Source organism: Aethalodelphis obliquidens, unplaced genomic scaffold (assembly GCF_003676395.1).
Source record: "Aethalodelphis obliquidens isolate GAN/ISIS:26980383/991018 unplaced genomic scaffold, ASM367639v1 scaffold8, whole genome shotgun sequence".
NCBI classification, from domain to species: domain Eukaryota; kingdom Metazoa; phylum Chordata; class Mammalia; order Artiodactyla; family Delphinidae; genus Aethalodelphis; species Aethalodelphis obliquidens.
In genome coordinates, this window is record NW_020837952.1 from 11,512,466 (window position 1) to 11,529,477 (window position 17,012).

Sequence of the window (17,012 nt, forward strand, 5' to 3'; positions counted from 1 at the left end):
CCTTTGGTTTACTTTAACTTTTGTCCCCAGACCATGAATTCTTTGAAGAAAAGGACTTTGTATATCTTTGTATTCCCAACCCTCATGACTTAGAAGTGTTCAAAAATTTTATTCATTCAAATGGGCACCTACTGACTGTAAAGCTCTGGTAAACAAAACAGACATAGTTCCAACTTTAGAAGATTCTTTACTAAAGATCTTAGTTTAGGGTTCCAGCCAGAAGTGCAGTTTGTTAGAGCCTGTTAGTTGTATTAGTCTGCTCGGGCTGTCATAACAAAATACCATAGACTGAATGACTTAAGCAACAGAAATTTATTTCCCCACAGTTCTGGAGGCTAGAAGTCTAAGACAAGAGAGCCAGACTGGTGGTTTCTAGTGCAGACTCTTCCTCACTTACAGATGGCCGCCTCCTCTGCTGTGTCCTCACAGGGCAGGGAGAGAGACTGGGAGCACAAGCTTTCTGGTGTCTCTTCTTACAAGGATGCTAATCACATCATGAGGCCCCCACCTTCATGATCTTATCTAAATCTCTCAAAGGTTCCATCTCCAAATACCATCACATTGGTGTCACAGCTTCACATAGGAATTTTGAGATGACAGAATTCAGTCCATAGCAGTGTTCATGAAATCTTTATGAAAAGTATGCTTTGAACAAAATTGTCATCGTGCCATTCATTTAGTGGAAGTGTTTGGGTTTACTGTCAACAGGGCACAGAATATGAAGTATTCATAAAAATTTAGTACTTTCATCCAAAATAATTAAAGTTGGTAGAGACTAGTCATGTACTCAGTTATGTAAATTTCACCCATTTCTTTTGCTATTTATCTATTTGCTTCATGAACTCATTGAACCTGGTATCTTCATGTCAGTATTTCATCCAGCAGTGCTGAGAATATTTTAGAGAACAAGAGAGACATGGCACTTGCCCTTATCCATGAGCAAGGTTAATAAATACCTGCTTTTATTTTTGGCCAGGGGCATATATGTTCACATGTCTAAAATCACATCCTTTAGATACTCACTTATTCACTTGTTTAGAAGTATAGGATTTTTAACATTCTTTTCAATGGAGAGAAGGTATAGCAATACTAAACTACATCCTTAACTTCTCTAGTTTGTAACTTTACAAATATATGCCAGTGAGTATAATGGAATAAGAGAGGAGTATAAAAAATGAGTAAAAATTTATTGCAACATAAAATAAATGTACTCTATTTCTCTATACTCATTTGTTAAAGATAGTACTTTCCCATGCCAATAATATAACATCTATTATGTAGAAGCAAATTGAAATCAAATTACAGATTAACCTGGAAAGTATGTGTTGAATGGTCTTCTGTAATTTGGGTTATAAATTATTTTTCAAGCAATGTGAATTTCACTAATTTACCTCTTTTCTCACTTGGTGACCAGAAACATAAATTTGTGGAGGTTAGAGCCGTGATCAGCACAGAGGAATTGTGATTTTTTTTTCCTCTTGGAGACAGTAACAACTCAAATACAAAATGATCACCTCATTAACACTGTGCTTTAACCAGCTCTAGAGGAAAAGGGAATTAGCTAGGTTAGCCCACTTGATGAGTTTTCCCATCACTGAAGGTGATTTGAGTCATGGAAGTTTATTTGTAATTGTGTTGAACATGTGTTATGTATTGGACTCACATACTGTGCAAGATGCTGGAAGTACAAGGGTGTTCCTAGTCATTGTTCTCAAGAAGCTTTTCATACAGTGTGAAAAGTGCTCTGACAGGGTGCTGTAGGGATATACAGAAGGAATAACCTACCCAAAGTGGTGATGATGCCTTTGCTGAATCCTGAAGGGTGATTAGGTTTTAAAATTAATCACATGAAAGTTGGGAATAAAGTATTATATAGAACAAGAGAGTGACACGTACAAAGGGCTGAAGGCAAAAGAGAATGTGGCCCACTTCTGGAAACTACAAGCAGATAATATGGTAAGCAGAAGCTAGATCACAAAGAACGTTGATGCCTTTCATAGGAAGTTTGGACTTCATCCTAAAAGACTAAAGGAGCCATTAAAGTGTATTAAGTATAGAGAGATTGTGTGGTCAGATTTGTATTTCAGAAAGAACATTCTGGCTAGTGCAGAGATTGGATTGGACGGGCTTAGATCAGATGTACTAAGACCAGTTAGGAGGTTTTTGCAGTGAGGAGATGACAGAGGACAAGGGCTTGAACTCTTAAGCTAAGTGTCAGGATGGCAGTCAGATAGAAGAACCAGTTGAATATAGGAGTTGAAAATGTATTAAGAGTATTCAAGTTTATTGAATTGGAAAACTGAGAGAGAATGGTACTATTTGTTTTAATGGGAGTTACAGGAAGAAAGGTTTAAGAAGAAACCTATTTTAGTATTGGATATGTTGGCCTAACATGACCTAAATCTGTGTTTAGTATTGGACAAGTTGAGATTCATGAGGAAAATTTAGGAGAGATATCAATAAGCCTTGACTTTATGTATGTAGACTAGAGGAGAGAGGTCTGTGCTTGAGATATAAATTGGGTGGTGAGCTCTATGAAGATGGTAGTGAATGTCTTAGAAGGATGAGATCACCCAAATGATCATCTAAATCAGAACTGTTTTAAAAAAAAAAGGGCCATATTAATAATTATACCAGGACATCAGGCTAAGCTAGGACTCGCCAAAGCAAACTGGGATATATTGTCACCTAGTCTAAGGAAAGCATGTAGAATCAAGAAGGCTGAGGATAAAACTCTGAAGGATAATGCTAGAGGATAGTTCTTTCCTCAAAAGAAGGTGTGACCAGGACATTAAAGAATAAGAAGTGTAGTGTCAGAGGGAGAGGAAAATTTTGAAGGAGGCAGTGGTCAGCAGTAATGCTGCAGAGAGTTCAATGAAGTAAGGACTGGTAAAGATTTGGTTAAATGATAGTATTGACAGCCTTGGTAACAGGTTAAATAAAGAGGTGAAGGCAAAAGCCAGGAGTGGATAAATAAGTGAATGAGAGATAAAGAAGTTACGATAGTCAGTGTAGACATTACTTTACAAGGTTATTTATAAAGCAGAGGAGAAAGGGAGATAATTAGTGGAAAATTATTAGAAAACAGTGAGAGACTGTTTTGTTTTTTGAGACTTGTATACAGTTCAGTGCTTTTATAAGTCAAGATAAAATGAAATAAAGGATAATTGCTGGGCTTATGTTCTAGAGCAGCGGTCCCCAGCCTTTTTAGCACCAGGGACCGGTTTCATGGAAGACAGGTTTTCCACGGAACGGAGGCAAGGGTGGGATGGGGTGGGGGATGGCTCAGGCAGTAATGTGAGCGATGGGGAGTGATGGGGAGCGATGGGGAGCGGCAGAGGAAGCTTCGCTCGCTCACCTCCTGCTGTGCAGCCTGGTTCCTAACAGGCTGCAGAACAGTACTGGTCTGCGGCCCGGGGGTTGGGGACCCCTGTTCTAGAGGAGGCAGAAAAGGATAGATGCCAGTGTTAGCCTTGAATGGGGAAGAGTAACACCTGATTCTCTTTCCTTGTGTCAAAAGAGACAGAGAAAAGGACCTTTTAGACTCAAGTTTGTAAGGGGAACAGTAAGTTGGAGATTTTCCTATCCAGTAGCCTATATTTTTCTCAGTGAAATAGGTATTCTGCTGATAGTGAGGGGAGAAGTGGTAAAATTAAAAGCCTAAGAAATGGTGAAGATTTTAAATAGTTATTGAGAAAAATAAGAGAATAAGCGAATAAAGGCTACACAGAAGAATTTCTGGCTGGTGTTGAAGGATCAGCTGAGATTGAGCACTGTGAGTCTGTAGTACACCAGTCTCTGAAGTTGAGCAGTTTACTCCAGCAATCTAAACAACTCTGAGAAAGTATAGCAGGAATAAAACTGAATAACAAAGTAATTAAAGTTTTTGCAATGAGTGGTTAAAGGGATGAATCATGGGGGTGGAAGGGCATGGACATAGTAGGGAGCTGATAAACTAGGAGAAAATTGAGAATTAGAAGGACTAGATATCTCAGTGCAAGCCAAGAATAGGAAAGAATGAGTTTCCAGGAAAAGTAAATAGTGATTAAACAGTTAAGAGTCTAAGATGTCAGAAGTGGTGCAGGAGATGGCAAGGTCCAAGAAGTGAACTACAGTTGAAGCAAGTGTAGGTCTTTGAATTGAGGAGTCAGGGAACAATAAGATAAACGATCCATGTGGACTTTGTCACCCAGGATGATGCCAAGATTGGAGACAAGACACAGTGAGCCAGATGCCACCGTGAATGTGAGGAAGCAACCAAAAGGTCCATCTCACCTAGTGAATATTTTCCAAAGTAATAAATGTATTATTTTTTTTTTGTTTTTTAGTACAAAGTGGTTGTCCCCAAAATTGGAAACATACTTGATCTTTGTACAGCGTTGTCTGCTTTGTCAGGAGTACCTGCAGATAAGGTAGGATGTTTCTGGGTTTAAAGTATGTAAGTTGGAATTTAGTTTTTCACTGTTGTAAAACCAGCTTAATAGAAATTTATTTCCTTTTAGATGATAGTTACTGATATATACAATCATAGATTTCACAGAATATTTGCAATGGATGAAAACCTTAGTAGTATTATGGAACGGGATGATATTTATGTGTAAGTATGAAATCTATTGTGCAAATATTACTTGAGAAAAAATTGAAAAGAAATATCATAAAATTTTCAGAGTTTATAGTCAATTTTATCCTTGTAGGTTTGAGATTAACATCAATAGAACAGAAGATACAGAGCATGTGATTATTCCTGTTTGCCTGAGAGAAAAATTTAGACACTCAAGTTACACCCACCATACTGGTTCTTCACTTTTTGGTCAGCCTTTTCTTATGGCTGTACCACGAAACAACACTGAAGATAAACTCTATAATCTTCTGCTTGTGAGAATGTGGTAAGTGCCAAACAAGTCTACATTAACAAAATAAAATACTAAATAGCTAATAAAGGTAAACATGCAAGGTACTATCAGAATATAATTAGTTGTCTATATTATTTCAGCTTTGTTTAGATGGGTAGCAACGTAAGAAATCACATTATAGTCTAATCCAGTTTCTTGATCATGTAAACTACATTACTGAGGTAATTTTAAACCCAGGAAGCATAAATTCTTTTAGTTGTTTTACACCAAAAGTTTACAGTTGGAAGAAAATAGGAATTTATCATGTTTGCATTCTGAAATCATAACAAATGTCATGTGCTTCATTTCTTTATACACCGTGCTCATACTGATAACAAGAACTCATACTAATAAATATTTTTATTTAAAAGGATAAACTTTCATGGTTGATCCTTTTGCAAGGCAACACCTTTTTGTTTTCCTAAAACCTTGATTTGAATTATAACGTAATCAAGAATGCCATTTGCTCCCTTTCTTTTATCCTTTATAGCTAACATATTTAGTTTTCTTTCTTGCATACCTATTTTAATATTGTAGTCCCATAAACCATACATAAAGATGACATTACAAACTATAAGTGGTCTTAGCAATAATATATATATATCATCTAAATGAGGATCTTTATAAAATAATTTTATGTCAAGAAATTATTTGCCACAAACTTTTAACATATAAAAGAAAGATGTTAAAACCCTAGAAGTAACAAATTAACTTATTTTTATAAAGACAGCCAAACACAAATGATTACAGTATCATATCTTGAGTTTGAATTTATCATTGAATCCACTAATGACCACTGTTAATTGTATTTAGAGATTTTGTTTTATTAAAAGAATGAAAAACTTTTTTTTAAGTTTTTGCCTTTATAGGACTGAACTTGTTTGATTTCTGATTTTATTTAAGCCGATATGTCAAAATATCTACTGACTCCGAAGAAACCGAAGGATCCCTACACTGCTGTAAGGACCAAAATATTAATGGGAATGGCCCAAATGGCATACATGAAGAAGGCTCACCAAGTAAGACTTCCCTATTAAATTGTAAAAACTTTTCACTTGGGTTATTGCTGCAGAGAAAAATTAAGAGGATGGGGATTAAGGAACTAAACAATATTTGCAAGCCTGGGAAAAATAGTGTTAGTATTAATAAGTTTCAAATGTAACATTGGGTTTATTTAAAGATTTCTAATATCTAATTTTAGGTGAAATGGAAACAGATGAGCCAGATGATGAATCCAGCCAGGATCAAGAACTTCCCTCTGAGAATGAAAACAGTCAGTCTGAAGATTCAGTTGGAGGAGATAATGATTCTGAAAATGGATTATGTACTGAGGAAACTTGCAAAGGTCAACTCATGGGACACAAAAAACGATTGTTTACATTCCAGTTCAACAACTTAGGCAATACTGATATCAACTACATCAAAGATGATACCAGGCATATAAGATTTGATGATAGGCAGCTTAGGCTAGATGGTAAGTATTTGTGGAAAATGGCTTAAACACTAAACTTGAGCGCGTGTTACTTTTTTTAGGTGAAACCATGAAATTCAACACTATCATGAAAAATAACATTTATGTATCTATCTACATTTTTAAATGAAAAGCCTTCATTTCTAAGTATACTAAAACACATGTCGGTGTTTATTAAATGAAGGTTGGACTTATGCTTAAGTTTTTTTTAGCTCTAAAGTATCTTAATGGCTTGGAAACAGCTATTTACCCTGATCACCTAGTGCAAGTAGAAGAGACTGCTATTTGTTTATTCTGGTATATATCTTAACATTAAAATATATTCGTTTTAACATTAAGGCATATTAAATCTTAAAGAAAAAATATGTTTTCCACCTTAGAAAGATCTTTTCTTGCTTTGGATTGGGATCCTGATTTGAAAAAAAGATATTTTGATGAAAATGCTGCTGAGGTAAGTCATCAATCATTCCTTCTTTATCTTTCCCTGTTGATCACACTGTTTTGTTACACTCTTTTGCTTCTACCAGCTGTTTATTTTGCAGTAAAAAATTGGTTATGTGCTAAAAGAGAAAAGGCTTGTTGGTTTTGAAACTGCTTTCTGTTTAAACTTCCTGGTTGTCCATATAGGTGTGTATACAGGAATTATTAGAAGTGTAGTGTAAATCTCAGCTGAAATATGCTTTGATTTTTTTGAGAACATTTAGGAGTTTTTCATTACTATTCATAGTAATATGGTATCACTAAAATGAGTTTTGTTTCATTTGTTTTCTTAACTCAAGAAATACTTCTCTTTAGGATTTTGAAAAACATGAAAGTGTGGAATACAAACCTCCTAAAAAACCCTTTGTGAAATTAAAAGATTGCATTGAGCTTTTTACAACAAAAGAAAAGCTGGGTGCTGAAGATCCCTGGTAAGAGACAATATTAAATAATTGTTTCTAATTATTTTTTAAGGATTTATACTGAGGTATGTGGTACATCAAATTGAAAAAGTGATAATTAAATTCCTTTTGATATTTTTAACAATAAGCATTTCTTTATCTGCTAATGTATTAAGAGGGATGAAAATGTCTTTAAAAGTATTATTATAATGTTAAGCTTTAATTTTGTTACTATATTTTCCATAATAGCCATTTTACTGTGAATAATTAATTTTAGTTACATTTTCCCAAGAACTTTTAGCTGTGCAGCTATTTCAAGAGAAGCTTTTTTAGGAAAATCACAATATGTTTTGTGGTATTACTAATCCCATTAGAGTCCAGAAGTTTTGAGATTTTTCTAATGCCTGTATCTCAGCACAGTTTTATAATACATCCATGTCTTTTTAGCATACTGTAATGTAAATAATCTAGCCCTCATTATTTCTTTGAATACTTATTTACATATTCATTTTTAATAGTTAAATCTATTTGGAAAATCTATTGATGATAAAAATAGAAGTTCCTATCTGTTATATATTAGGCATTACCTAATATTACCTCTAACATTATCTCTAACAAGCTTTAAATATTTCTCTTTATTTTTAGGTATTGTCCAAATTGTAAAGAACATCAGCAAGCCACAAAGAAATTAGATTTATGGTCCCTGCCTCCAGTACTTGTGGTACATCTCAAGCGATTTTCTTACAGTCGATACATGAGAGACAAGTTGGATACCTTAGTTGATTTTCCTATCAAGTAAGTTCTGATTGTGCTTCATAAACATTGGGCACCTCTAGCTTTTTTTTAGACATTAGGTAACTTTGCACACAAACTTCAGGGGGTTGTTTTTTTTTTTGTCTATTTACTTTTACATATAGTTGACTTTAAATATTATATTGGTTTCATGTGTACAGCATAGTGATTTGATGTTTTTATACCTTACACAGCATACAAAATTATTATAATACTACTGACTATATTTTCTGTGCTATATACTAAGTCTCTTTGACTTATTTTATAACTGGTAGTTTGTACCTCTTAATCTCCTTCACCTTTTTCACCCATTCCCCCACCTTCTTCCCTCTGGCAACCACCAGTTTGTTCTCTGTATCTGTGAGTCTGTTTCTGTTTTGTTATATTTGCTCATTTGTTTTTTTAGCGTCCAATCTCAGTTTTTGAGTGTATTTTTGGGTACTTCTGACAATTTGTGTGGATCGGTAACAATTTTTATTCCTTCTTAAGAGATCTTTCAAAGATCAAAGAGAAAATATATTTTTTAAAAAAACAGAGTAAGACTCTTTCTATGTTACATTATCTTATGAGTTCACTGGCCCTGTTTATAAATCTAAGATACTTCATGGGATCTTAGTGATTTTCTTTTTCCCAGGACTTATTTCATCATTAATCCTCAATTATTTCTAAATGCTTTTTTAAAAAGACTAATGTGAAAACAGAATAATGGAATTGCTTAGAAGGAGGATGATGCAGTAGTGTAGTAAGTCATCCCTATTGTCATCCTTCAGTATTCTTATTGCAGCATCCAGAGTATGACATCCTATTTGTAAAAATGTGTAAAGAAGTCTGGAGACAGCATCTTGGTAGCCTTTTTTGTTTTTCTTTTAAGCTTTCACTAAACATAATTGAGAATTCAGAAGGACAAAAAGGGAATAGTGTATCTTCATTCATGGAGTCCAGGACTTTATCACACGCTATCTTGTGACAAGAACATGCTACTCTCCCATTTCACTAAAAAAAAATTGGTAGTATTCTTTCATATTTCATGATATTTGTGCACCAAATTTACTTAATACAGTTAGTAAGTAAACAAATACTGAAGGCAGGTGTGTGTGCATGCAGAGGTGATTAGAAGGAAATAGGTGATGTAATATTGAAAACATTCTTTGGATTGCTTATTCTAATTGGTGTTTATAAATTTAAAATTGAAAACGTTTTGCAATCATAGAACAAAAAATGCTAATTTTCTCTTTAACAAAACAAAATTATGAGCCATCAAAGTTTTCAAGAATACAGCATTTTCAAGAATACAGCATTTCAAGAGTACAAGATGAAACAAAAGTAATCATAAGCTAGGACCTTTTAGAGCTGTATTTGAAATTTAGAATCATAATTGCTTTTTAATTATGTAAATACAAGAAGAATAACCAGAAATAATGATAAGCTATAAAATGGTCATATTCCAGTTTCATGCATGCTAGATTATATAAACAGTGGGTTGTATTGCAGAGAATGTTACCCGTTTAGGTTACAGAGGTCATCAAAACCTGAAAAATATAGAATAGATATTGGGGTTATATTTAAATATATACTTATATTTAAATTATGATAAAATTTCTAAAAAAAGTTGTTTTTCACTGTCCCTTTATTCTTCCTTAAATAAATCATTTCTGAAAATGACTTTAAAAAATAAAAGAACCCAAATGGTAAATGGTGATGTCTGTATTTCCTCATATACTAAGAGAGAAATGTATTAGCATGAAAACATTAATCTGAATAACAACAATCATTGGAGAATTTTTAAATTCTCAATCCCTAAGAAAATTTTTGCCAAAACATTCAAATCTCAAGGGTATTTATATAATTTGTTTTATAAAGTTATTTGGCTCTTAGTAATTTCTTTAGTGAGATAGATAGATGGGAATACACTTAAATGAGAGTCAAACAACACTGACAAAGGAGAGTAGAATTCATTACATTTAGGGAAAAACATAAAACTAACTTGATCTCTTTTTTAAACAGTGATTTGGATATGTCGGAATTCCTAATTAACCCAAATGCAGGTCCTTGCCGCTATAATTTGATTGCTGTTTCCAACCACTATGGAGGGATGGGAGGAGGACACTGTAAGTTGATAGTTTACCGTTTCACTAAAATCATGGTGTTTGATAACTCCAGACTTTTTTCCTTAAGGTATTTATTACTTCTTAAAGGGAAAATGTGAGATGTGTCTTACATATAGTAGTCATTCAATAGATATTGATTAATGAATGAATCAGCTTTTGAACCTTTTTTTTTTTAACATCAAGAGTAGAGGATTGAGTTAATCATACTCCATAGTTCAAAGCACAGGAAAACACTGGTCCATTCAGAGCTCCTGTCCTTCCCCATTCTCCTTCCCCTTCCGTTTCTAACTTGTTTGATGTATGAGCTCTCCTGAATCGTGCATCATTGTTAATTTACATGATTGTTACTCTGCTGTGGATCTTACTTTTCTCTCTTGACACTTAAGACTTCTCCATATTACTTTGTGTCAATTTAATTCATTGCTTCTAACCACTCATGATTTATATATCTACCATATTTTATTTCTCTATTCGCTTCATGGTGGACATCCAAATTACCTTTAACTTTCTACCACCACAAGAGCAATAAACATCATTATGGTCTCCTACATGAGAATTTCATTGAGCTACATACCCAGATGTAAGATTGCTGGGTTATAGAGTAAAGTACTGTGAGATGGCTCTCCAGGACGGTTATACCAGTCTGTGCTCTCCAATTGATAGGTTTTTCTGTTGAACCAGCATTGCATTCTGGGATAAATCCTAGTCTTGAAGTACTTTTTGGTATACCCAGTTGGATTTGGTTAGCTGATTTTATTTAGGATTGTTAAAATTTAATTCATAAATGAAATGATACTGCAATTTTTTTATATTGTTCTTACTTTGGAATCAAGATTACAGTCTAGCCTAATGAAACAGGCTGGGATACTTTACACTTTTTCTATTTCCTGGGGCAGCTAGTATAATATAGGAATTAACTATTCATGAAAGTCTAGTAGAATTCACCTGTAAAACTATCTGGGCTTTACAGTCATAAATTTTTCTATTTATGTCATGCTTACTGAAGTATATTCAGTTTTCTTTTTCCAAAATGTGTACATTTTGGCATTCTCCATTTTTCTAAAAATATATGTTTTCCAATATATTTGAGAGTAGTTGTTTGTAATACTCTTGTGCTGTATTTTTTTTTTTTTTTTTTTTTTTTGCGTTACGCGGGCCTTTCACTATTGTGGCCTCTCCCGTTGTGGAGCACAGGCTCCGGACGCACAGGCTCAGCGGCCATGGGTCACGGGCCCAGCCGCTCCACGGCATGTGGGATCTTCCCGGACCGGGGCACGAACCTGTGTCCCCTGCATCGGCAGGCAGACTCTCAACCACTGTGCCACCAGGGAAGCCCTTGTGCTGTATTTTTGTCCCTTTTTTGTTCTTTTCTGTCCTGTCAAAGAATTAGCTTTCTATTTTATTACATTTTTCTTATTGTTATACATGTATGTATTCTATCTCATTGATTTCTTCTCTTCCCTTTGATACATTTTTCTTCTTGTTAATTTGGGTTTGCTCTGTTTCTCTTTTTCCAGCTTCTTGTGTTGAATGCTTATTAACTTTTTGTTTTCCTTTTGTTCCCCTCTATTGAAGGCTATAAATAAAGCTGTAGATTTCCCTTTAAATATTCCTTTATCACTATTCCATAAATATTGAAATGTAGTATTCATTGTCTTTCAATTCTATATATGTCTTTAGTTTCCTTTATAATTTTCTGATTATCCCAAGATTATCTCATCATATGCTTTTTCAAATATATGGTTTTATAAAGCTGTCCTTTGTTTCTTAATTTTAATTTTATTTCATAGCATTTAGGGGCATTATCTATATTATATTAATCCTAGGAGTTTATTAGGGCTTCCATGGGGCTTAATATATGGTCTGTTCCTTAAATGTTTGTGTACTTGAAAAGCATACGTATTCCCCATTTAAGCATAGAGTTCTATATTTCCGTTACAGTTAATCTGATCAGTTGTATGCAAATCATTACTATCTCTGGTTATTTTTGATGTTCATTCTTTTTCTGAGAGGAATTTGTCAGGACTCCTACTGAAGTGTTGATTTATCTGTTTCTTCTAACAGTTTTATTAATTCTTTTGCATTATTAGTTGCATTTATGTTTAAAATGGGTAGCTCTTCTTTCTCTATTGTTCCTTTTACCAGAATTTGATATTCATTTTTCGTTTTGTCTTTTTCTCAGAATTACAAATATTAATTTAGCTTTCTTTTGATACCATGATTTCGTTTGCAAACTCTGTGTGCCTTTTTGTTAGATTTGTCTCTTATAAATCTATATTATTGTTAAATCTTATCTTTTTATTTTCAGACTTATTGGTCTGAAAATATGTTTCTTTAAATTTGGGAGTGTGGTGGTCTTGATTTCAGATTGACAAATTTATAATCCATATTGGGCTCCACCCAAAAGAACAATAATTTTGTTTAAGAGGGGTAGAACTATTCAGAAGACAAAGCCTATAAAGTCACTTTTTAGAAACTATGACAGCAAATAATTGTTTTGAGTACATTTTGCAACTTTGTTTCCTCAGTTACTGGATAGTTTATACAAAGTATGGATGGGAGCAGTGGGCATTTTTTTTTTTAACTTAAAGATAAAGTAGATCTTTAAAATTTGTGCAGATCAATTGATCGTTTTTTACCTTTCCTTTGCTCTGTACTTTTGTTAAAGACTGGAAAAGATTCTGGTGTAAAAACCTCTACAAATCAATGAGATAATATTGTTGGAAAAATATTAGTCATAGAAAATTTAAATTTTGGTTGAAAATTCAAACTTTGGAATCAGAAACAGGCCTGAGTTTAAATCCTGACTCTGCTACCTAACCGCTATACTGTTGGACAAATTAAACTTCTCTTGATGCCTCCCTTTCCCCATCTCTAAAATCAGAAGAATAGTAATCATAGTACCTTCTTTTGAGATAATACATGTAAAGTGCATAGCACTGTGCCTGATACACCAGAAGCACTACATAAATGTTAATCACAAGTTATTGTCATTAGTATTGTTATTCTGTGAATTAAAAAATAATAAATCTGTCCTGTTTGTCCCTGGGACGAAAAAAGTCACATATTTCAACTTATATGAAAGTATCGTAGGCTTCTAGTTTGTAGGAAATTATTCTAAAAACCTTTAATCATTGGAATCAGTTAAATACATGATAGACAGGTCTTATATAGATGATTATCATGTAATTTTAATAGGTATTCCCTATATTAGATGGTTTTAAAGTTTTGAGGGTTCCCTCCCAGGAAACCACAGCTCATTTAAGTCACAGAAGCGATTATATTTTTTCATTAGATACTGCTTTCGCAAAAAATAAAGATGATGGAAAATGGTACTACTTTGATGACAGTAGTGTCTCAACTGCATCTGAAGACCAGATTGTGGTAAGTGTGTCTTTTATTCCTGAAAATCAAGGAATCTACTGTTTTAAAAGGGGCCCATGGAACACTATAGTCTATATTCTAGCAATTCTAATAGGTGAGAGACTTGCTCTGCTTTAAAGAAATGTAAAATTGTCCTCTAAGTGGAAATCTGTCTACTAAATTTGCCCACTAACAGAAGCATAAGTTGAAACATGAAAATTTTTCTGGTTTTCAACATGAAAACTGGAGAGTTCTAATGAAAATATTACATTTTCCCCTGAAAAATAGGCTCAGACATTCTAGACGTTGACTGCTTAAAGTCAGAATGCTAAAGTAGAAAAAAAAACAAATCTTTAAGGGCCTTACCATACCTCAGATTTTTAAAGTCTTATCCTTTCTGACAATTACATATTCAAACTCAAAATGATATAGTTATATAAAACAAATTACAGATTTTAAAAAAGTTAATGCTGTGTATTTGTTACTTTGATGTTTTCTGAATAGTAGAAAAATTAGGAAGTTAACATCTAGTCACACGTGCATCAGTTTATCAGCCACAGCTGGAGCCAAAATATTGGCATTTGTTTTGTTTCCCATCAGAGCACATTTTTATTATCAGATATGGATTGATGAACAGACGACTGGTATGTTCTAAGAAGAAAACTAAGAATTGCTTGATAAGAATTTATTATTCTATAAATTTTGCCTTTCTGTATATTTTACTTATTGATGACAGTATTATAAAGTATGAGAATTAAGGTATTTGCTTATGTGATGATATTTCCTATACAGAGGTTTTCTGGTGATGTTGGGGGAGCACTGACTGCTTTACTTTATTTCATGATTCAAATTATATATTCCTTGAGGGCAGAGACTAGTTTTTTACTTTTTTAGTTTATAATGCTTTAAAGGTCTTCAACTAAAATTGTTCAATTTAATAAATTTCTGAGCCCAATTACTGGCATAGTTTTAATTGGTCATTGGATGAACAGATACGAAATTATTTGGAATTGTTTCTCTGTAGATGTTTCATATTTTTATCTATATATGTGTATATAATTTATATATATTTATATATTAAATTATGTACCGTTGCTTATCTCCCTACAGCTGTAACAAAGAACAAAGACTTTTGAACTCTTAATATTTTAATATTTTTTAAAATGTGTATATGCCTAAGTTAACTACATTTTCAGTTTATATTTAGACTTCTAATTTCATATCATATCCCTCACTTTTCAATTCTGTTCTCCTTTTTAATCTACCAACACAAAACATCCTGAAGTTGCCTACATTGTCCTTCAAAGTCTATTTGACAACACTGCCCTAATCTTGCTTTCAAATAAATAATATATCTTGTTTATATACAGTAAGTGAATTTGATGTTACCTTACATTTTAACAATGACAATTCTTCATTTAGTCAACAGGTACTTGAGTACCTTCTATATATAGCGCTTTATTCTAAACAAGGTTAAAAGACAGCTATCTGTGATTTCAAGAGGCTTACAATCTAAAGGTGATGAGAAATGAATTGACAATTGTATATGATAATTACTATTAAGTATCTTGGCTGTATAGGTTGGAGGCATCTGTCTCAACTGATTTGGGGTTTAAGGAGACAGGGCCAGTGCAGGGAAGTTTGCATAGAGAAAGTGGTGTTTGACCTGAGTTACAGATACAAATAGTGGTAAATGAGACAAAAGATGCAAAGGTATTCTAGGCAAAAAGAACAGTACCTACAAAAGCAAGGAGGCATGACAGAATATAGCATTTAGGGGAACAGCAGATAATTTGGTGTTACTGAAAGGAAAGACTCTTGTTGGGGATATGGAGCAGAAATTAGGCTGGGGCTAAACCTAGCACTCAGATCAAGAAAGATGACATTTTTCGTTGTTTAGACCTTTTTTTTTTTTTTTTTTTTTTTTGCGGTACGCGGGCCTCTCACTGTTGTGGCCTCTCCCGTTGTGGAGCACAGGCTCCGGACGCACAGGCTCAGCGGCCATGGGTCACGGGCCCAGCCGCTCCGCGGCATGTGGGATCTTCCCGGACCGGGACACGAACCCGTGTCTCCTGCATCGGCAGGCGGACTCTCAACCACTGCACCACTGGGGAAGCCCTAGACCTTTTCTTAAAGTTTGTAAGAAGTATTGGATGGTTGTTAAGTAATAGAAGAACATTATTAAATTTGCATCTTAACATGTCTTACAAACACTTTAGAAGACAGGTTGGAGGGCACTGAGTAAAGAAGCAGAAAGGTCATTATTGTCTCCAGAGGAAAGGAGGCTGTCATGTAAGTTAAGCAACAAGAGCTTCTAAATTTAAAGTAGTGGTAGTAAGTATATAGACAAAGGGAGAATGGATTTGTGAGCTACTTAATGGATAGAAATAATAGAACTTGATTAAGATTAGATATAAAGATGTAGAGAGGGAGAAGATGAAGATGACTCGTCAACATTCACTAAGGTAGTAAACGTAGGAAGAAAATTTGCTGTGAAGTTTGAGATACATGTATAATAGCTATGTGGAAATTTCCATTTGGAAATGGAACTAATAGAACTAAGGTGAGTTAACTCAAGGGTGAGATCTGGCTTCAGTTATAAATCTGAATTGTCTGTCTTAGGTAGCAGTTAAAACCATAGTTTCGAATGAGTCACCTATGGGAAGATACAGATTGAGAAAGAGCAGTAGGCTGAGGACAGAACATGATTTTTTTTGAAGGTCAGCATTTAAAGAGCCCACAGAAAAGTAGAAGAAACTGTAGAGATGGAAGATCTAAGGAAAAGTGGTGTAACAGAAGCCAAAAATGCTTTAATGCAGGAAAGAGGAGTAATAAAGCATTAAATGCTACAGAAAGATTAGCTAAAAAAAGCATCCATTTAATTTGTTAATAGGAGGTTTTTGAGCCTAGTGAAAGCCATTTCATTAGAATGGTTGCGGCAGTCACATTGAATTGAGGAGTGTACGTGAGAGTGAATGATGAATATTAGATTTTCTGTCTCCAGCCTGGCTGTGAGGAAGAGGAAGAGGTATATGGCAGCTAGAAGAAGAGGTAGAATGGAGAGGGATTTATGATGGGAAAAGACTTAAGTATTTTTTATGCCCAAAAGTCCAGTAGATAAGGACTCATTAAAGATACACAGTGATGATTGATGGAGCAATATCCTTAAGATGGTAAGAAAAGTTAGAATCTAGAGCAAATACAGAATGAAGTTATTACTATTAGAAAGAAGCTTACCTTTTTCTTAGAGACAGGAGGGAAGAAAGCATAGAATTCTATTTCATTTTAGAGTAACTAGGTTAATCTGTGATACAGTTGGATTTATTTATCTATCCAGCTAACTTAGAAGAGAATAAAAAATGTTAAATCCAGTGACCATTTTTCCTTTATGTATAGAAGTCATCTTATAGTTACTCAGTTTTAGTAACCCCCATTTGACCATGTGTGGTTTTCTTGATTTATGTCCTGTCACCAAAATTGGTTACCAGCTAAAAATTCATACTGT

At 34.0% G+C, this 17,012-nt stretch overlaps 1 protein-coding gene across 6 annotated transcripts in view; it reads left to right on the forward strand.

Annotated features, from left to right (window-relative positions):
- Nucleotides 1-17,012, forward strand: part of USP15 (ubiquitin specific peptidase 15) — a 127,820-nt gene that overhangs the window by 108,781 nt on the left and 2,027 nt on the right. For 5 of the 6 annotated variants that reach the window (XM_027106875.1, XM_027106878.1, XM_027106877.1 and 2 more), the window contains 10 exons: nucleotides 4,329-4,412; nucleotides 4,503-4,597; nucleotides 4,695-4,886; nucleotides 5,796-5,911; nucleotides 6,094-6,366; nucleotides 6,744-6,814; nucleotides 7,159-7,274; nucleotides 7,890-8,039; nucleotides 10,041-10,144; nucleotides 13,440-13,528. In XM_027106875.1, the coding sequence (XP_026962676.1) occupies nucleotides 4,329-4,412; nucleotides 4,503-4,597; nucleotides 4,695-4,886; nucleotides 5,796-5,911; nucleotides 6,094-6,366; nucleotides 6,744-6,814; nucleotides 7,159-7,274; nucleotides 7,890-8,039; nucleotides 10,041-10,144; nucleotides 13,440-13,528 (1,290 nt within the window). Of the gene's footprint in view, nucleotides 1-4,328; nucleotides 4,413-4,502; nucleotides 4,598-4,694; nucleotides 4,887-5,795; nucleotides 5,912-6,093; nucleotides 6,367-6,743; nucleotides 6,815-7,142; nucleotides 7,275-7,889; nucleotides 8,040-10,040; nucleotides 10,145-13,439; nucleotides 13,529-17,012 lie in introns of those variants that run through there. The other variant, XM_027106880.1, reaches the window with a different exon arrangement.